Source organism: Eschrichtius robustus, chromosome 16 (assembly GCF_028021215.1).
Source record: "Eschrichtius robustus isolate mEscRob2 chromosome 16, mEscRob2.pri, whole genome shotgun sequence".
NCBI classification, from domain to species: domain Eukaryota; kingdom Metazoa; phylum Chordata; class Mammalia; order Artiodactyla; family Eschrichtiidae; genus Eschrichtius; species Eschrichtius robustus.
The window spans coordinates 12,496,270-12,518,253 of record NC_090839.1 but is presented as its reverse complement, the minus strand read 5'-3'; the positions used below and the strand labels follow the sequence as shown (position 1 = coordinate 12,518,253).

General features: G+C 39.4%; 1 protein-coding gene across 2 annotated transcripts in view; it reads left to right on the top strand.

Annotated features, from left to right (window-relative positions):
- Positions 1-16,723, top strand: part of CSE1L (chromosome segregation 1 like) — a 41,657-nt gene extending 24,934 nt beyond the window's left edge. For both annotated transcript variants that reach the window (XM_068565708.1, XM_068565709.1), the window contains exons 14-25: positions 1,461-1,522; positions 7,052-7,188; positions 8,351-8,454; positions 10,095-10,192; positions 11,502-11,652; positions 11,797-12,005; positions 12,429-12,526; positions 12,629-12,714; positions 13,596-13,677; positions 14,994-15,140; positions 16,055-16,286; positions 16,508-16,723. In XM_068565708.1, coding sequence (XP_068421809.1) covers positions 1,461-1,522; positions 7,052-7,188; positions 8,351-8,454; positions 10,095-10,192; positions 11,502-11,652; positions 11,797-12,005; positions 12,429-12,526; positions 12,629-12,714; positions 13,596-13,677; positions 14,994-15,140; positions 16,055-16,286; positions 16,508-16,597 — 1,496 coding nt within the window. In that variant the 3' untranslated portion in view covers positions 16,598-16,723. The remainder of the gene's footprint in view (positions 1-1,460; positions 1,523-7,051; positions 7,189-8,350; positions 8,455-10,094; positions 10,193-11,501; positions 11,653-11,796; positions 12,006-12,428; positions 12,527-12,628; positions 12,715-13,595; positions 13,678-14,993; positions 15,141-16,054; positions 16,287-16,507) is intronic.
- Positions 16,724-21,984: the final 5,261 nt, after the last annotated feature.

Sequence of the window (21,984 nt, the reverse complement as noted above, 5' to 3'; positions counted from 1 at the left end):
CTATACCTGCAATTTTTATTTGTATTTTTATTTTAAACTACAAAATGAGTACCGTTACGGCTCTATATCACCATGATACTGAAAACTGTGGCTCCTATCCTTATTGCAGTTACTTTATTGGATAAAATCTCAAATGGTTGCCCCAGATCGTGCCCAGGTGAAATTAATTTTCCATAAAGAAAATGTCTCTTATGTAGAAGGAAAACAGGAACAAGTGAGACTAAATTGTCACTGTATATTTCTAGTGTACATATAATAATGCACTAGAAGTTATACTTTGGTTTTTGTTTTCCTTCTCATTTAAAAAATGAACTCTTGGGGGACTTCCCTGGTGGTTCAGTGGTTAAGAATCTGCCTGCCAATGCAGGGGACACGGGTTCGAGCCCTCACCCGGGAAGGTCCCATATGCCCCGGAGCAACTAAGCCCATGCGCCACAACTACTAAGCCTGTGCTCTAGAGCCTACGAGCCACAACTACTGAAGCCCGCATGCCTAGAGCCCATGCTCCGCAACAAGAGAAGCCACCACAGTGAGAAACCCATGCACCTCAACGAAGAGTAGCCCCCGCTTGCCGCAACTAGAGGAAGCCCGGGCGCAGCAACAAAGACCCAATGCAGCCAAAATTAATTAATTAATTAATTATTTTTTTAAAAAAATGAACTCTTGGGAATTCCCTGGCAGTCCTGTGGTTGGGACTCCGTGCTTCACTGCCGGGGTTCAATCCCTGGTCAGGGAACTAAGATCCCACAAGCTGCATGGCGAAAAATAAAATAAAAATAAAATATTGGGTTGGCCAAAAAGTTCGTTTGGGTTTGTCCAGAAGATGTTAAGGGACGAACGAACTTTTTGGCTAACCCAATACTAAAAAAAAAATGAACTCTTAAAAATTGAAGTAAATTTAAAGTACTTGAAACTAATAAATACTAAGGATACTTTCATATGTTTACAAAAATATGTTGATCAAGAGATATTCTTCTAAAACTTTGTGGAAAATTTAAATACACTAATAGGTAGGGATAATATTATAAAGAACTTCCATGTTACTGTCATTCAGCTTCAGGAGCTTTTAACAATTGGCTGATATTTTAGCCCTTTAACTTACTTCCCACTACTAGTACAAGCTCATCTAGAGAGACTTGCTCTTGATTCAGAATAGCTTCAATTTTGGAAGAAGATACTGTTGTTATTTCATGGTCCAAATCATTTTTGTTCAATTACATAAGTAACACACGTTCATTTGTAATCAAACTTAAAGGTAAGGGGGAAAAATAAAATTATTTATAAACTTACCAGTATTAATAGCTGTGTAGTAGATCATTATATAATTAACTAAGCTTTAATTACTTGACATTTTGTTTACCAGAACCATGTTTTTAAAATCTGATAATGTTGTCAACTGATTAGGGAGTTAACAGTCCTTAGCACTAAAATAACTGTGACTTTTTAATTTTTTTTTATAGTGAATGAATTTCCTGTTCTTAAAGCTGATGGTATCAAATACGTTATGATTTTTAGGAATCAAGTAAGTAGCTTTTCATTTATATGTTATATGCCACTTAATCTCTTAAGAGTTTTATTGTATACTGGCTTCTCTTTCCTTCTACTGTGCAATCATATTCGATATCCACATCTAACAAAATTAACAATAACTCCTTGAACTTAGGATGCCAGTAGAGACTGTCACATAGAGTGAAGTAAGTCAGAAAGAGAAAAACAAATATTGTATATTAACGCATAAATGTGGAATCTAGAAAAATGGTACAGATGAACCGGTTTGCAGGGCAGAAATAGAGACACAGATGTAGAGAACAAATGTATGGACACCAAGGGGGGAAAGCAGGGGTGGGGTGGGTGGGATGAACTGGGAGATTGAGATTGACATATATACACTAATATGTATAAAATAGATAACTAATAAGAACCTGCTGTATAAAAAAATAAAATTCAAAAAAATAAAAAATTAGGATGCCAGACCATGATTAATTTTCCTCAGTTTCTCAAAAATACTGTTTTACAGTGATTTCATTAAAATTTGGGATCCAAACAAGGTCTACATGTTGCTTACGGTTGATTCTGTCTCATGTGATCATTGACACATTTTTTAATTGAGATATAGGTAACCTAATATAATAGTCACCATTTTTAAGTGTATACTTGTGTGGTTTTTAGTATGTTTATTATTTTGTACAACCAACACCACTGCCTCATAGATTATTTAATTACCAACTTGAATGGGAAAAACAGGATAGATGTTTGTGTGTTTTTCCCCTGTGTCAGTTCAGAGTAATGAGTTTAAGTGCCTTACCAGCCTCCAGAGGACAAATGAGGGATTTTTTGACTCTCTAGTTGTTGCTTCTTTGGCCAGTAGGAGCCCCATTATGTAGGTTCCTGTGTCCTCTTGACATACACTTAGTAGCCTTTAACAGCTTCCCTTCTTTCATATATGACAGAATATTCCATGTTCATCTTGTACATTTCCTGCCCCAGAGCTGAACTAGCCACACTTGAAGGTGGGAAATTTTATTTAGAGACCATAATCTAGGTGGTAGGGAAATTGGTTTTAGGCTTTTTCATAGGAGGGAGCCAGAAAATAAATAATACCAATATTATTATTAAAGTAATAGTGCTGAATGCTGTTTGATTTCTTTGTGTTTTTTATATCCTTCGTATATTATCCTATTAGGCATGTATAGTCAAGAAATACTATGTTTAAAGCAACTTGAAATTATTCTTTGTGCATTTTTGCCATTAACTTGGTAAATAATTAGATTCATCTGTTTGTGGGGTTTTGTTTTATTCGGGGGGGACATGAGAAAGGTTACTTCACATACCTCCAAAGTCAGGCATGGTACATTCAGAAAGGTCTAGCTTTCCTCCCTGTTCCTTCTCTCTTCCTAAAAGTAACCATTTTTTACCAAGTTTTGGTTTATGTTTCCATTGGTTAATTTTGAAAATATAACCTAATATTGTCCTAGATATATTTATGTATTTCCCCTCCTCCTACACAGAAGAGAGTATGCTAAACATGCTATTTTTCACTTTGGTTTTTTTTTCGTTTTTGGCCGTACCATGTGGTTTACAGGATCTTAGTTCCCTGACTAGGGATTGAACCCAGGCCCATGGCAGTGAAAACTTGGAGTCCTAACCACTGGACCACCAGGGAATTCTGACACCTTGCTTTTTTTCACTTAGTAAATCCTGGATGTCATTCCATGGTAGTATTTACACAGTTCCCTCTTTTTTTAAAATTTAAATAGCATAGTACTCTGGGTGGCTCTCCTGTGGTTTACTCAACCAGTCCCCCAAGAGGTAGATGTTCTGGGTGTTTTCTAACTTTCACTATTTTAAATAATGCTAATTATTTGAAACAATAGCTTTGTATGTGTCACATAGTGTTTTGCCATTATAACTTCGAGATAGATTCCTAGAAGTGACGTTACTAGATTAGAGGGTAAACTTATATGTAATTTTGCCAGATCTTGCCAAATCTCCACAGGGGTTGTATCATGTTGCATTTTTTAAAAAAAGATAGCACCTATTTCCCCAAAGATGTTGGAATTTTGCCATTTTGCCAAACTCAAAGATGTGAAATGGTATCTTATTGTAGTTTTACGTTGTATTTTTCTTAGAGTTTGAAAGCTTATCTTGCCGTTTATTTATGTATTCTTAGTTTTTATTGGAGTATAGTTGATTTACAATGTTGTGTTAAGTTTCAGGTGTACAGCAGAGTGAATCAGTTATACATATATCCATCCTTTAGGTTCTTTTCCCATATAAGCCATTACAGAGTATTGAGTAGAGTTCCCTGTGCTATACAGGAGTTCCTTATTAGTTATCTATGTTATATATAGTAGTGTGTATATGTCAGTGCCAGTCTTCCAATTTATCTCCCCCCCATCTTTCCATTTAAAGGGCCATTTTCATTTCTGCGAACTATCTATTCATATTTTTTGTCCATATTTCCATCTGATTGTTGGTCTTAATTTTTAGAAAACATGTAATTTCCTTCTGATTATTATTATTTTTTAATGGTAGAAGACATTATTTCATCTAGCTATATAAGTTCTCAAGCACGATCAATTTTATTGATTCCACTGGACCAATAAAAGCTAAAAGTCAGTCCAACAAGTACACAGAGACCTGGATCCACCCCCTCAAGTCACTGATGGAGTCTGTTGGTCACAACCCTTTCCTTGTTAAAGCTCTTCACAACAGCTCCCCAGACATGTTCAGAATCAAAATACCCTTCACATTTTTCATTTCTTGATTCATATATTTTCCAAATAGTTTGAACCCTGAATAAGAATTTGTGGATCCTGAAGTATTTAGTTTTACAACATAAATCTCCTTTATAAAACTTTATCTTCATATCATTCCCCATTTTGATCAATCACATTCAGGCTCCAGCCAATTGTAGCACCCTCGACCAGAGAAAGGAAAACAGACCCACACCTCTGGCTTCCCCTTGTGCCAGGAGTACTCCGTTTCCTATGTTGGAAATACAGTGGGCATCTTTAAACCACCGATTATTCCACCATTAAGTTATCTGTTATTGTCTGTTTGAAGATCACAACATAGAAATTTATTAACAGCCACCCCCCAGGGAAGACAGATGAATTCTATTAGTTCTATCTGCTTCAGGGCTGAATACCATTTTGACAGTTAGCTGTGATGGAGAAAGAGTGTAGCTTACATTTACTAAGTTTTTACTGTTTGTCAAGTACAGTGCTAATGCTTATGATGGAATCCCACCTCATTTGACTTATACACATTCAGTTATTGGGCCTCAGCAAAGAGAATGAAAGAGAAAAATTCCACCACCTAGTGCCTGTCAATGAGCAGACACCCCCCCGAGTGGGGAGACTCCAGTCTACTCTTCCCTCAGTGAGCTCGTCTTTCTTTTTTTTTTAATTGAGAAATAATTGACATTAATTTCAGGTATACAACATAATGATTCATATTTGTATGTATTGTGAAATGATAACAGTAAATCTAGTTAGCATGTCACTATACACATTGACAGAATTTTTTTTCTGTTGATGAGAACTTCTGAGATCTGTTCTCTGTATGCAGTATAGTATTAGCTGTAGTCACTGTATATTGCATCCTCATGACTTGTTTTGTAACTGGAAGTTTTTACCTTTTGACTCCTGTCACCCATTTCACCCACTCCCCGCCTCTGGCAACCACCAATCTCTTCTCCGTAGGAGTTCGTTTTTCTGGTGTTTTGTTTTTCTTTTTCCTGTTTTGTTTTTTAAGGTTCCACATGTGAGATATACGGTGTTTGTCTTTTCTGTATTTCACTTAGTATAATGCCCTCAGGGTCCACACATGTTGTCGCAAATGGCAAGATTTTCTTTTTTTATGGCTGAATAACATTCCATCTGTGTGTGTGTGTGTGTGTGTGTGTGCACGTGCGCACTCCACACTTTATCCATTCATCCACTGATGGACACTTAAGTTGCTTCCAAATCTTAGCCATTGTTAATGCTGCCTATGAACTTGGGGGTGTGGATATCTTTTTGAGTTAGTGTTTTTGTTTCCTTTGGATAAATACCCAGGAAGTGGAATTGCTGGACCATATGGTAACTCTATTTTTAATTTTTTGAGGGACCTCCGTACTTCTTTCCATACTGGCTGCATCAATATATGTTCCCACCAGCAGAGCACCGGGGTTTTCTTGTCTTTCTGAGACTAGCCATTGTAACAGGTGTGAAGTGATACCACATTTTGGTTTTTATTTGTATTTCCCTGATGATTAGTGATGTTGAGCACCTTTTCATGTGCCTGTAGCCATCTCTGTGTCTTCTTTGGGAAAATATTCAGGGGAATTCCCTGGTGATCCAGTGGTTAGGATTCAGCGCTTTCACTGCTGGGGCCTGGGTTCAGTCCCTGGTCAGGGAACTAAGATCCTGCAAGCCATGCGGTGTGGCCAAAAAAAATAAAGGAAAATATTATTCAGCTCCTCTGCTGAGTTTTTAATTGGATTGTTTTTTGCTGTTTAGTTATATAATCCTCCTGATTCTTAACACTGTAAGTCACTTTAATTTTAGTGAGACAGAAAACAAAACAGCACAGTTCGTCTTATTCCCTCCAATACCTCCACCAAATTACCCTGCAGCCGTCTTGTAAATTATTTCAAACACACAAGCAGGAATAGAGAATAATTTAATGATACATAACCACCACAAATGTTAACTCCAGGCCATAATTACTTAAACCTACACACACAGTGGAGGCACCCAGGGTACGCCCTCCCCATTCCCATTCTATTCTCTTTCTCCCCAGAGATAATGAATGAATTTAGTGTAAGTGATTATTTATGGCTTTACATGTTTGTTTCCACAAAAATTCTATAGTATTACATAGGTTTAAGTTTTTTATTTATTTAAATACCATACTACAGGCATTGGTCTACATATCTAGTTTTCTTTTGTGCTTAACGTTGTTTTTAGTAGATGTGTTAGAGTTCATTTTTCAAAGCTGTGTAGTATTCTATCATAAGAATATGCCACAGTTTATTTCCTGTGGATGATTCTTCAGTTTCTTGATTTATACTTTTTATGTGTCTTTGACAGGTATCTACCAGGGTTACATGCAACCTTGTGAAGCTGTTCTGTTTTAAAGACTAAAGGATACGCTAAAGTTTTAGAGGTTTTTAGTGAAGATTAGTATGCTTATGTTTATGCCATCCCTCCCCTTTTTTAAGAAGAGAAAATGAGGCACAAAGAGCTTGAATGACTTTTCTAAGAAATACTTGCTAGTGAAAAGTATGGTTCTAAGAATAATGAAATCTCTGCTTCTCCGTGATATTATTATTTTACCCTAACCATAGTCTTATGCTCAGAGAAAGAGAATTGGAAAAGTGAGTGTGAGTTGAACCATTATGTGAAGGTAGAAGTTTTGATTTTTTCACCTGTATCATCTCCATTGTAACAGTGGCTGAAAAAAAACCCACACTTTTTAGAATCAGCAAGTCACTCTCTTACAGCTGTCTTTTACTCAAGATAGCATCAGTGAGTTACAGCATGTATATTGTTGTTTTTTTCAGGTACCAAAAGAGCATCTTTTAGTCTCTATTCCTCTCTTAATTAATCATCTTCAAGCTGAAAGTATTGTTGTTCATACTTACGCAGCACATGCTCTTGAGAGACTGTTTACTATGAGAGGGCCTAACAATGCCACTCTGTAAGTATTTGATGCAATATATTTTTTCATCTCGGGGTGAAGACCATTCTGTACTGGTCAAAGATATCTCAGTATATTCAGTATATATCTCAGTATATATAATTTCATTAGTAGTTAGAAAAATAAATGTGTATATTTTACTCATTTATACTATGCCTCATTCCAAAAGGATTTGAGACTGCATGCCAGAGTAGACACATTATGACAATAAAGTTAAATGGAGGAAATTGGAGCAAAGGAAAATAACTGGGGTGTGAGGTTAATAAACAGAAGTGTGTCAGAGGATCCTGTACAGTAGTTAAAGAAACTTGTGGATTTTATGTGGAGTCCTCTAGCGGCCAAGGCAAAGAGAGAGACTTGGTGAGTTAAAATGTCCATAATGTCCATGAGATTAAAATTAAAAGTTATTCAGAAGGCACCTCAGAAGTGGGCCTTCGTTAAGGGAATACTGTGTAGTAGCCCTGTTCATAGCACCATCATGCAACAGAGTTATTTTCACCTGGCTGTTTTTGTGTGCTGAGACATGACACAGCTGAGTGAAAGTAATTCTCTAGGGTCCAAGGCAGTAGCTGTTGTGGCCTGATGCAAGGATAAAATGCAGAGGATTGGGTGGTCTGCATGTCTTTCAGGCCTTTTCTTCAACAGTGTTATTTCTTGAAACTGAGCTTTGGGTAAGAGATGGAAAACATTCTAGGTTCTTTTCTTCATCAAGAACTTGAAGTACAGATATGCTCAGTGGCCAATTAAGGGTTGAAAGGTTATCCTTTAGGCGAGTTAAGCCAGGACGTGTCTTCAGGCCCAGAATTTACGCAGAGAACGGTTCCGAACTTGCTCCACCTCCAGGAAAGCTAGCTGACTGAGAGTCCGGGCTCTGTTCTCGATGGTGACAGATGTGAACCAGGGGTGACCTCAACAGCCGTAGACAACGTTGGGTTTGCCTGGTTTGGGGTTTGTTTAATTGTGTTTGGCCCCGGATATGCCTTCTTAGGAACTTAACATGAGCACTTTTAAAGCAATATTTTCCTAAGCTGTCTGCCGACTGTCAGTGGTGGGAGATGGCTCACTTTTATGCCAAGAAGTGTGATTTAGTAGTTGCGAAGGGTGTTCCAAAGTGACAAGCTCAAGAGTTGGCAGTGACTGAAAGCTGTTTTTTCATCTATAGCTTTACAGCTGCAGAAATCGCACCGTTTGTTGAGATTCTGCTAACAAACCTTTTCAAAGCTCTCACACTTCCTGGCTCTTCAGAAAATGAATATATTATGAAAGGTAGGCCGTTTCCCTGGTGTATAGACTATAAGTATCTAATCTCAGACTACAGGGGTGGTAAACACTCTTGAGTTGTACTTCAGGTTATGTAGTCTAGGAACCAGATATTGTTTGTCAAGAATTAGGTAGGTTTCGATATTTTTAAGTGAAAAATAGTTTAGTTTGTTGGTAAGTGTTTCCAGAAAAAATGTTACCCTAACTTGATATAGAACTCCTCTTACTGAAGAAAAGGTAGCAGACTCCTTTTTTCTTTTCATAGGTTGAAATTCTTGAGGGCAAAGATGAGCTCAGACAACATTTATTGACGGCATGTTCTGCTAGGTCTTGGTGTGAAACCTGGGTGTATTTGATAGACCCCGCACAGATCCTGCCTTCATAGAATTACTGCCAAGGACACAGGCAGCTGTAACAATCTGCCAGGTGTGCTCCATTAGGAGAGTGTCTTGGGAACAGCTCTGGGACAATCTCAGTCTTACTCGCGGTTGCATTCCAAGAGTCTGGCATGGTGGATGACTCACAGGAAATGCTTTTTAAAGAAACTGTTCCCAATGCCTCTGGCTTGGTCAGGGCCCGTGTGTGTGTGTGCGTGCGTGTGTGTGTGTGTGTGTCTGTCTGTCTATCTAGGTGTGTGTGTATGTCTTCAGCACTGTATTTCTCCGGCAGTGATGTGTGAGTACTCTTGTTTAAGGTCCATTTCTGTGAGGTGGCTGACTGGTCCGTGGTCTTCATCGCTGTGCTCCTAGGGTTTGCGGGAGCGCCCAGTATGTAACAGCTTCCCAATAAATACTGTTGTGTGAATGAACGTGAGGATTCTGTGCCAGCCCAGAGGAGGGGTGCCGACCCATGCTGTGACCCTCCGCTTTCTCTAGCAAGTGATACCTAAGCTGAGGTGCAGGACAGGTAGCAGTTAGCTACTTGGAGGGTGAGTCTTCGGCATCACTGCAAAGTTTAGGAGGCAAGAAAGGGTAACTTTCTATCCTGTGTGCCTAGCATATAGTAGGTGCTCTACTTAGTTAACATCTATTCTGTTTGTGCAAAAATAGCCATCATATATTTTTAGCTTAATAATGTATTTCTCTCCTATGCCCACTGTTTTTAGGTGTCTGTTAATGAGCAGTTAATTCTGTAATATGGGCCTCCCATAGCTTTATGTGTATTTTTGGATTTTTCTCAGGCTCCTAGTCTCTCTTTTGGGGGGAGATGGGCAAGTGGCCTTTTCTTTCAGCTTCTGGTAGGCTGTGATCATACTTCCAATAGGCTAGCGGTAAAATTTCATGCCACTGATGTCTAAGTAAAGGAGACTCAAAACAGGCCCCCTTCCACCTGCTGCTCCCCCGTGTCCGTCCACTACTTCACCTGCCGCCTCCTTGTCTGCTTCTTTAGCCACTTCGTTATTTTTTATTGTCCCTTAAGCCTTCTGGAAATAACACTTCCCAGCTAAATTTTGTTGCCAATTGTTGGCCTAATTTTAAAAGGGAGGGAAATTTAGATTATTTTTAAATGTAGAGAGCTATCTGGGGGTTGTTTAAGAGTCTTAAGATTTTAGTTTATGAATCAGTGGACTTTTTTCTCCCCCTAATCACTGTTTTATTCTGAAGTTTAACTAAACTATTTGTTTTTGCTCTTTTTATATTTTACAGCTATCATGAGAAGTTTTTCCCTCCTACAAGAAGCCATAATCCCCTACATCCCTACTCTCATCACTCAGCTTACACAGAAGCTATTAGCTGTTAGTAAGGTAACAGAACCAGTTTTGAAAGTGCAGTTGCTTTTTAACCTAAATGCTTCAAACTGTTTGAGCCTCAGAACTCCCTGGCAGTCAGTCGGACAGGGAGAGCAGAGCTCTGTGACTTCTTCCCGACCAGCAGTTAATGTGTGATTCTGAAAGTGTGGGTGACAGAGATGGGGCCTTGGCAGCACTCTCTAAGTGTAAGCTCAGAGACTTTAAAACATTTTATTCTTGCTTTAAAAAGTAACGGGTTCATTGAAGAGAACTGAGAAAGTACAAGCAATCTGAAATGATCTTAGATGGAAGAAGTAGGCTTTGCACCAAATGGACACAAAAGAAGCTATTCAGACTAATACAGAATGATGACTGAAGTCCTTGTGTTTGTTCTTCCTGACTCATTTCCCCAAAAATAAAATTCACTCTTTCTTTGATCAAAGATTTTAGATATTTTGATCCTTATTTAAACATTAATACCAAGTTTTAGAAAATTAAAAAAATCAGTTTAAGGCCAATAAAATTCCTTTGTAGACACTTATTCTTAATTACTCTATGAAAAGGAGATGAAGTCATAGGAAGTAATAGAGAGACTTTGAGAATAGTGATCCTATTTCCACCGAATTCTGGGTAAGGGCCTTGGGCCTACTTGGGTTTTGGGGAATTGAGAGAAAAGAGAAGTAGGGCCTCTCCACTTTCACCTGCCCCTGTACATACACACTCAGCTTCTGAGTTCATCAGCTTCATATGGTCGCCTTCCAAGAAGGATTTTGTTTGAAAAAGAAAATTGAAAACCACTGATATGAAGGATTGTCATTGTGCAGATACAGACATACTGAGGCCCACAGAGGTTAAGGTTTGCCTGAGGTCCCACACACGGCTAGTGGCAGAGTCAGGCCTTTTATGTCCCTGCTCGTTTCTCCCACCGCTGTTTACAGTGACGGCTGTAGGAGAGCACACAGGTTTAAGAAAGCTCCTTGTGAGCACTGGGAGCTTGGGCTTGTGTAGTCACCTCCCCGTGATTCTGAAGTATTTTTTCATAAGTAGACTTTTGCTCATTAAAAAAAAAAAAAAAAAAAAAAAATCCGAACAGGAACAGGTATTAGTATTACTTCATTTTCTGAATTTTAAAGTCACTGTAAAATTTTAACATATATGCAGGCTTTTTAGTGTAATTTGTGGGGGTTTTTTTAATATTGATTTTTTTTTTTAAATGGCATCTCTTTTAATGTGTTTTTAGTAAGGTTAAATGTGTTTTAGGTTATTTTTAATATAGTCAATTGGATTATTAGAGTCATAAGCTTTTTTTTTTTTTAAATTTCAGAACCCAAGCAAACCTCACTTTAATCACTATATGTTTGAAGCAATATGTTTATCCATAAGAATAACTTGCAAGGCTAACCCTGCTGCTGTTGTAAATTTTGAGGAGGCTTTGTTTCTGGTGTTTACTGAAATTTTACAAAATGATGTACAAGGTAAGTAAAAGAAAGTTATTTTCTTTGTAGTTGAATAAAATTATTCAAGTGATTATAAAATGCAGTCTGCCTAAGAGATATGTGCCTTTTGTGTCAGAGCATTAATTCTGAAGCTGACAGCTCTGTTTTTACTTTTATCAACAGAATTTATTCCATATGTCTTTCAAGTGATGTCTTTGCTTCTGGAAACACACAAAACTGACATCCCGTCTTCCTATATGGCCTTATTTCCTCATCTCCTTCAGCCAGTGCTTTGGGAAAGAACAGGAAATATTCCTGCTCTAGTGAGGCTTCTCCAAGCATTCTTAGAACGAGGTTCAAATACAATAGCAAGTGCTGCAGCTGATAAAATTGTGAGTCAGATTTTGATGTAACTGTAATTTTCTAAGGTAACTGAGAGAAACTAGGGATGGCAGATTCTTTTTAATTTAAAAAATTTTTTAATTTCTTAAACTTAATAAAAAGGGAATTAGAAAATGTAACAATTAATTAGTAGAAAACATTAATGTATATTTTATTAGAACTAGGTATCCTTTAGTCATATTTATCTCTGGTAGAAACTAAAAGAAGAAGAGCCAAATAGGTTAATTTCAGGAACTTAACTTTAAAGGCTTATTGTGGTGGGGTTTTTTTCCCTCTACACTTCAGAAGTAAGAAAAAGAGAAAGTGTTAGATTATTACAGCATGCACTCTTTTCCAAAATATATCACCTGTTTAACTTTTGGAACAATTAATCCTTGCTTCTTTAACTAATTATTTAATCTAATTTGTTGTAGCCTGGCTTATTAGGTGTCTTCCAGAAGCTGATTGCATCCAAAGCCAATGACCACCAAGGTTTTTATCTTCTAAATAGTATAATAGAGCACATGCCTCCGTGAGTATGAATATAACCTCATTGTACATTTAGTTGAGGACTCTGTTAAGTACTCAGAAAAATGCTGAATTTATATTGTTGCTTTTTTATTCACTTCTTTAGTGAGTCAGTTGACCAATACAGGAAGCAGATCTTCATTCTACTATTCCAAAGACTTCAGAATTCCAAAACAACAAAGTTTATCAAGAGTAAGTAAAATCATTTGGGTGTTCCTACAGAAATAATGAAGGAAAGAGGCTAAAAACCCTTAGACTTTATATGTACATATAAACCTTTTAACAGTTATAAATTTTATATATAAAATATTTTAAGATGCTTGTATTCTTTTTTTTTTTTTTTTTTTTTAGAAATTCACGTTCTTTTTATTTATTTATTTATGACTGTGTTGAGCCTTCGTTTCTGTGCGAGGGCTTTCTCTAGTTGCGGCAAGTGGGGACCACTCTTCATCGCGGTGCGCGGGCCTCTCACCATCGCGGCCTCTCTTGTTGCGGAGCACAGGCTCCAGACGCGCAGGCTCAGTAATTGTGGCTCATGGGCCCAGTTGCTCCGTGGCATGTGGGATCTTCCCAGACCAGGGCTCGAACCCGTGTCCCCTGCATTGGCAGGCAGATTCTCAACCACTGCGCCACCAGGGAAGCCCAATGCTTGTATTCTTCAAGCACTAAATCAGTTTCAATATATTGTGTTCCAGAGGTTTGTAAGTTTAAATATCAAAACATTTTTTTTTTTTTTAATGTGGGATCTTCCCGGACCAGGGCTCAAACCCGTGTCCCCTGCATTAGCAGGTGGATTCCCAACCACTGCGCCACCAGGGAAGCCCCAAAACATTTTTAATAGAAGTATCATAAAGAAATATAAATCAGAGACTGTATGTAAAGCTTTTTTATGACTGTACTATATAAAGGCAGAGATTCTGTATGTTAAATTGTATTAAAAGGCCAGTATTGATGCCAAAGTTAGTCATTGGGTTTTAATGATTTGTGAATATTTCATTTGGCAGACTTTCACTAAATCACTTATTTAATGCAGTGAGTCCTCTGTATTGATACTCTGCACCTCCTTTCAACAGGTTTCTTAGTCTTTATTAATTTGTATTGCATAAAATACGGGGCGCTAGCACTACAAGAAATATTTGATGGTATACAACCAAAGTAAGTCTGTTTTCATTATTTATTATCCTGTTTTTAAAAGCAAAACATTTGACCTCTTAGTCTCTATTTTATAAATGACTTTATAGTTCTTGATGCACAGTGATAGTTATCTTTGTGGTTTCCAAAATATTCTTGGGGGGTTGGGTTGTAAAGAAGGAAATACCTGCAAACATTTTCCTAATTCCCGAAGGTCTCCCCCCGCCCCCTGCCCCATCCACCGGCATTCCCTACAGCCAGTGTTCTATGTTGTGTTAGACAGCTGGCATTGTCTCCGGGAGCCTGCCTCTGTTAGGGCTAACTGTGATTTTTCAAATGAAAATAGTTTGGATCAGTGAAGTTTTGCTTTTGGCTTAGTATATATGCTTAAGAATGTAGTTAGGCAGCATTTCCCATGTAGTAGGGAAAGGAAGGATGGAAAGGAATGATAGAGGACAACTCCTTGGAGAAAAACTTTCTGCATCTGTATTGTACCAAAAATAATTCCAGATTGACTGAAATGTAAAAAAATGAATTAACCTGAAAAGTACCAGAAAATATGCTTTTCGAGCTATAGGAAATCGTGAGGAAATCAGCAGTTTCATTCAGTGCTGGTGGCGCCTAAGTTGGTATGGTCTTTCTGTAGAGCAAAAAATCTGCACTTGTTATCTAGAGCATCAGAATGTCCATGCTCTTTGATATCTACTATATCCACTTGAAAGAATTTAATATAATAAATTCTTAATAAAATAATGAGAGTATAAATTGAGAATTTTACACCATTTAGAATTATAAAAAACTTTACTTCTAGGATGTTTGCAACAACAATCATAGGCCAAATCATTTTTTTAAAATACAGCCATTAACATTTACATACTTAAAGGTATGTAAGCATAGAAAGTTGGGAAGTTTGTAAGCATAGAAAGTTGGGAAGTTTATAATCCAAAAATGTTAAAACTAGTTAATGCTGGACGGTGGGGTGATGGTAATTCTTTTTTTCTTCTTATCTGTTTTCTAATTTCTAATTTTTCAAAGATTTCATGAGTAATTTGAAAAAACATGCAAGACCAAAAAAATGGCTATAAAGATTTTCCTTGAGCATAGGCTTAAGGTAGTATTCACAAAAGATGATGGCAGTTGGTCACAGAATAGAGGTTTGATGTTTTTTGTTTTGTCATTTTTAGGTCTTCCATTCAGTTGACCAAAATTAACAGCCTTATTTTGTATTTTATTATATTCATAAGGAGTCACTGAGCATAAATAATGTAAGCATCTCACTGTTAAATTAGACTACCACTATAATGAAATATTGAATGAATTTATTTTGCATTGATTCATAGAATGTTTGGAATGGTTTTGGAAAAAATCATTATTCCTGAAATGCAGAAAGTATCTGGAAATGTAGAGAAAAAGATTTGTGCGGTTGGCATAACCAAATTACTAACAGAATGTCCCCCAATGATGGATACAGAGTATACCAAGCTATGGTAAGTACTCCATTCTAAAGTTTTTTGGAAATTACAGTTTCTTTCCCCTATGACTACACAATTAACTAAGCTTATTCTCTTGGGAGCCAAGAGAATTTGGTTCTGACCTCAGCCTCCCCGCTAGCAACCATGAGATCCAAGACATGACTTGTGGGTTCTTCTGAGCCTACCTAGAAAGATCTTGTTTCCTGAATAACTTTTTTTTTTTTTTGGCTGTGCTGCACAGCATGTGAGATCTTGGTTTCCCCGACCAGGGATCAAACCCATGCCCCTGGCAGTGGAAGTGCAGAGTCTTAACCACTGGACCTCCAGGGAAGTCCCCTGATTAACTTTTTTTTGTGGGGGAATTCATGGACCCCTTTGAAAAGCCTGGTGAAAGTCCCTGGTTTAGGTGATCTCTAAGATTTTTATGACAGTCACTCAACTAAACCGGCCTAAGTCCTTAAGAGGAGAAACTGAATAGGCCAAGAGAAGATTTATGTGCTTGTGCTTGATGTCTAGCTCGATGTGCAGACCTGGCTTTTCTTGACCTTTTGCCTCTCCCTTACTATGGTTTCACTCAGGTAGCCTTCCCATCAAGTGATGTGACAACTTGAAGCTTATTTCTTCTGACTAACTTAGAAGCATCGGATCGCCTTGGTTTGGCTTGGCACCATATGGCCTTCTAATTAGCCAGGCCTGGGTCATACAGCCAGCTTTGGCAGTTCTGGGGAAAGAGACATTGGGGTGCTATGGCCAAAAGAATTGACGAATGGTTTCTGGTTAGGCATAAGCACTGTGTCATTCGTAATTTCAAAGGTCCCTTATTACTCTTGAGACTATGAGTCTACAGTTTTACGTCTCTGAGGAAAGTTGCTCCTTATTGTTTAAACTTCAGAGTAGTTACTTCAGTCTTTTGTCATCTTCCAATCCAGGACTCCTTTATTACAGTCTCTGATTGGCCTATTTGAGTTACCTGAAGATACTACTATTCCTGATGAAGAACATTTTGTTGACATAGAAGATACACCAGGATACCAGACTGCCTTCTCACAGTTGGCATTCGCTGGGAAAAAAGAGCATGATCCTGTAGGTCAAATGGTGAACAACCCCAGAATTCACCTGGCACAGTCGCTTCACAAATTGTCTACTGCCTGTCCAGGAAGGGTAAGTGTCTTTGTTGTCAAAGAACTCTGTCATTCATCTTCCCATTTTTGAAGGCATGAAAGCAGTTGAGTTACTTGGGGATCCCTTAAACAATTATTGGTGATGGACTGCCCTTCTCAGAGCTGTGGCAGCTCCCCCGTAGAAGGGCGGGAGGGGCGGGGGCGTTGTGTTTGTATGTTGGGATCTCTAACAGCTGTATGTGTGCTGCCCATCTTCTGTAGGTTCCCTCAATGGTGAGCACCAGCCTCAATGCAGAAGCGCTCCAGTATCTCCAAGGATACCTTCAGGCGGCTAGTGTGACGCTGCTCTGAACTGTATTTTTCGAATTGGCTTAGTCCAGGATGGTTTCTGAGGACATCGTGGAGACGTCTGAGCACAGCTGTGTTAAAGCAGGTGTTCCTTTTGAACTTGTCTATTAAATGTTGCTTTAAGCTGAACCTTGAGAAAATTAGGTGGTTTGTGTGATCACAAATATAAGTGGGTGACTTTTTCAGTTTGCAGCTACAAAGACAAGTTTTACTAGCTTAGTGTATGACATTGATTTGAGCATTTGCACAGTTTTGATAATTCTAAAATTTTGACAGACACTTAACTGTGGAGATTTTTTTTCTGTTACTAAATTCTTTTGAGGCTGTTCGTATTTCTCTTGTCCTTTGTGTTTTTATCTATTTCCTTAAGCTTTTATTGGAAATGTCAGTAAGCAAAGAAATCACTTGTGTAACTTGCCAAGAAATGCACATTTCATAGTTTTAAATCTGTAATCAGCAATAAAAAAAAAAAAAAAAGAGCCCTAAAATATGTATCTAAGAACATCTTAAGGACAGGCTTTTGGTGCTATTTTTATAATGAAGAATTTAATTTTTCCTCTCCCGGACTCCATAAAATCCTAATTTCTAAATAACTCAAACTCAGGTTACTTAGTCTTTTTCACAAGGGAAAGGGAACAATTACTGCAGGCTTGGGGCTCATCTGTTAGAACTTTCTAGCTAGACCAGTTCCTGGGCAGCAGCATGAACTTTAGGTAGATGGTTTCCTCTGTGAACTGGCAAAGAAATGCTCTGCCTGGCTTCAGGAGGCTGTTGGGACTGCTTTAGACAGTGCAGGTGTTTGCTCTTTTTTTTTTTTTTTTTTACAATGTCTGTCTTCTCTGAAGATCACAGGTTACAAGGAACTTTTCAAGCGGTGGCATCTTGGAACCTGCGGCCTAGGAGGAGCCTACAGGTGTCAGTCCATCTTGGCAAAGGCTGCCAGTCTGGCTGCTCCCTGCACTGGGCCCAGGGGTCCCATGGCCTTTATCTTTAGCAGATAAAGAATCAGACTGTCGACATTTGGAGAGGCACAGTTTCTATGTATGCTGGAACTGTCCACTTAGTGCAGTTAGACTGGAATCTCATTCTGCGCAGATTATGTGGATTTTTTTTTTTTTTTCCAAATCTCAGGCACCTGACTTGAATGCTTTATTTTCTTCACATGTTGGTTGTGTTGTGTTGCTTGAGAGATTTCCAGCTTAATCTAGTGTACCTGCACCAACCTAATAATTATTTTTGTTTTGACATAGTAATGGAAGTATTAAATCATATAATTACTACATGGCTTAAAAGCGGTCATTGGCAGGCAGATATTGAGATAGCATTGAGATCCATTTTTCAACTGTGAACATAATTTAATACAGGTGAAAAGTCTGAAATGGCAAAGAGAATTGGTGATGGTTTATGTTTGGCGCTCAGATAAGCTCTTGAACTATCTACGTATTTGGCTCTGTGCTTGCTAAAGCTGTTGGTTAACAGTTAAGTAAATGCAGGGATAGTTACTGTTCTGGAGGACCCTTGTTTCAGCATCTTGATCAGTCTTGTAAGTTCTGCATTTTTTCCTTCCTCAGTTAAAACAGTTGAACGGAAGATGGTTTCTCTTTGTAAGTGCACCTTTTTAAATAGCTTCTGAACAGGAAGGCTGGCACTTCTATACTTTTACTCTAGCATAATTCATGAATATTTTGTTAATGGTTTTTTAAAATGTTCTAAAGTGAGATTTCTTATTCCACCTGAGACAGTTTTTATATCTAGCTTGTAAAGATCTTAAGAGATGGCAGGCTGAAGCTGCTGTGGTGTGTTTTGCGAAGTCTCAGTGACTGTTCCTCAATGGTGGTGCCAATTCTTCGTGTGCAAGAGGAGCTGGGCTCATACCTTGGGACCAGGCCAACCTGGGTTTGAATTCCACCTCTGCCACTGACTGAGGCCTTGAACAAATGCCTTGACCGCCACGCTTTTATTTACTCTTATGAAAAATGAGGGTACTACTACTTAACTTCATGATAGTTTTAAGAATAAAACAACATAAAGTACTTAGTTTAATTAAGTTGGGGGGGGGGGTGGGGACCTGGTGGGGAGGAAGTGTTTGTTACGGAGCACTATAGAAACACTGCCCTGTGTTACCAGCCTATGTAGCAGCCCTGGTAGGTGGGAAGACTCTGGAGGAGTCCTGGCCTAGGCAAGGCCCTCACTCTCAGGACACTTTTAGACATGGGGCAAATGTCATTGCGAAGTTCCGCATGAGAGTCTTGTGTCGGATCCACTGACTCTCCCTGCTGTTTGATCGTATCTCCTCTTTCATGTGTATTTTCCTTGTGGAAAATACAGGAAAAGATTTGAAAATAAAAAATCATCCATACTCCTACCTTGTTTAAGCATTCTGATTTTCTTCTTTCCTGCCTAAGCAAAGTTTAGATTATTCGAATAATGTATTCTTTTTTAAAAAATTTTTCTTTATGTTTTTTGACTGCGTCGGGTCTTAGTTGCGGCATGCAGGATCTTCGTTGTGGTGTGCGGGTTTTCTCTTTTCTAGTTGTAGTGCGTGGCTCTGTAGTTTGCGGCAGGCTGGCTCTCTAGTTGTGGCGTGCAGGCTTAGTTGCCCCGGGGCATGTCGGATCTTAGTTCCCCCACCAGGGATCAAACCCGAGTCCCCAGCATTGGAAGGCGGATTCTTTACCACTGGACCACCAGGGAAGTCCCTGTAAATACAATTTTATATGCTTTTTTAAAAACCTTTTAACATTTAAAACACTTACTGGGCAAATGTATTTTTCAGTGGTTATACATCGTTTATCATTTGGATAGATCACTGCCAAACTATACAATCATTGTTGGACATGTAGAGATTTTTTATTTTATAATTAATTCTTGAGGTGGACATCCTATATATGCCAATCTTTGTCTACGTCTGTTTCCTGAAGGTGGAATTATTGGGCCAATTACCCTGTCGGAAAGGTTGTGCCGATTTCTGTAGCACATCCCTACCCACGCTGGGCCTTACTTCGTTGTTTCATTTATTTGTGGGGCATAATGAATGTGGCATTCAGTCAGACTATTAGCTGCGTATGGTAAAAGTCTAATTAATTAGTAAATAGGGCTTGTATCTGAGCAACAAGTCTCTGCCCTCCCAGAGGCAACGCCTTTCAACTAGTACTGCCTATAATCTTTTAATTCTTTACCACTTAATTCTTCATCTTCTTGATACATCAACTGTAAGACCTCATAACTAACTCCCCGCTGTGACAAATCAGAACTTGGCTCACACTGCTACTTCCAGCCTACCTTTTACAGTTCTCTTCATCTTTAATAATAACCCTAACTATAGTCCCATCAACTGTGGCCCTCGTGTCAGGTCCTCTGTACCGACAACAGGACGTCTCCCACCCTCTACCTCTGCCTTCATTTTCACACTGTCACAGCAGATGGCTTTTCATCCTGTGCAGTAGTCCTTTTCTGTGCTTCATCCGTAGGTATCTTTTAAAAGGTGAAAACGGATAAACAGTATGTGAACTGTTACAACGGTGTGAATAGTATTCAGAGCTGGAGCTGGCAGTGTGTAGAGATTATATTTCTTCCTCTCAAGGTTTGACTTTTGCATCCATCAGAAGAGAATGTTCTTAGAGTCGAGGTCAAATGGATTGGTTTTTCCCCTCATATTCTGTCAGTTGCTCAGAGCAAACCATGCCCCATTTTATCTTGTGATACATTTGGATCCTGACTGGTCTTTTTTAGCTTTCTTCATTCTGAGTGTTACATGGGATCCCTTCCACTCTTCTCTGAGATGTTCTTTGTACAGCTCACTGGCTCTCGTGGGCCATGCAGCTTCTTTAGGTTGATTGCTAGGACTCCCAGCTGAGCCTCCCTCTTCCAGTGTTTCATGGAAACTTGAGAACCAGATGTGAGTCTTTGGTCTGAGAATGTGACAGGTCCAAATCCTTCTTCCTGAGAGGTGGAGGAAATTACCAGCTCGCACAGCTGGGTGGAACTGGGATTCAAACCCAGGCAGCATGGCGTCCGAAGCACAGGACTTGGCCAGTATGCCATGGCTTTGCAAAAGTTAGGAACAGGTAATCAGTTAATAAGGGCATGACTGTGAGGTAATAAACACTATGAAGAACCGCCATCATCCACCAACCTTTCTCTGGGGCTCCTGCATGACAGATAATAAAGACTTTTTTAAAAGCTCACATGTGGTTGGAGAAGTCCGCTTTCTCCCTTATAAAGTGGATGATGTGAGAGAAGAACTTGACAACATGGAAGAAAGAGCCACCGCAGACAGGTCAGGGGAAAGTTTCTCAGACCTGATGCAAAAGGAGGATGACCGGAGGAGTGGAAAGCAAAATGAGAGGTTTGTTTACATTGTGTCAGAAAGATGGTCCATCTCCTTGGCAAGCAGTTAAGAGTCAATCCTCCTGAGTCTAGAGAGGGAAATGCTACTCTCAGGAAACTGGATTTCTCAGCAGACGTCGGCTGAGAAGACATCCTAAAGTGTCTCCTCGTGGGTCCGTAGGGCAGTGGGGAGGAACCTAGCACCCACCAGGTCCTGCCACTCTCAGATAGAGCAGGGCTTAGTGTCCTAGGCAGGCCGTACAGTCCCACTCCTGAGAGCCAAAGTTGAGCTGGAGCCAGCCCCACACAGAGGGCTGCCTCTGTCGTGACTGTAGATCTCAGGCTGGAAGAAGTCTCTGCGATGGTGCCTGCAGAGAAACCTTCCCAAGGAGAAGCAGGGTGGCGGCAACGAACTAAGCCAACGGCTGCAGGTTGAGCATTCCAAACCCCCATCCTAACAGGCTGTTGAGGACACTGCCTTTAGTCCCCGGACAGACTGACTCTGGGCTGGGACAGCACAGTGCAGAGCCTAAAACAGGGAGGCCAAAGCTGCCCTCTGTTTAGCCCAAGGCAGCATTTCTCAACATGATTCGAAGGATTTGGGGGTGCCATCCAAAGGAACATGTATGTTTTGTATTAGAAAAAAAATCACTAGCAACTTCATGGGTGTTACTGCTTGAGGACAGTTGTTCTCAAAGTACATCTACATCACCTGGGACTTTATTAGAAATGCACGTTCTTGACCCCAGACCTACGGCATCAGCACATCTGGGAAAGGGACCCAGCAGCCTTATAAAAGCCCTCCCACGAGCTGACGCTCATGCTCAAGCTGGCGAACAAGCCAAGGAAAACCGCATCAGTCAGAAAGACACGCAGGCACGGCAGAAGCTGTGAACACTGTTCACGGCCTCAGAAGTCAGAAGCGATCGTACTGTAGAGATAGGAAATTAACAAAGGGTGGCAGGCGGAAGACGGCTGTGGCAGCTTAGGGCCCAGAGGAGCCACAGCCTTCGTGGGCCTCTTCCACAACTCAACCACGCCCTCCAGCTGTAGCTGCTGAG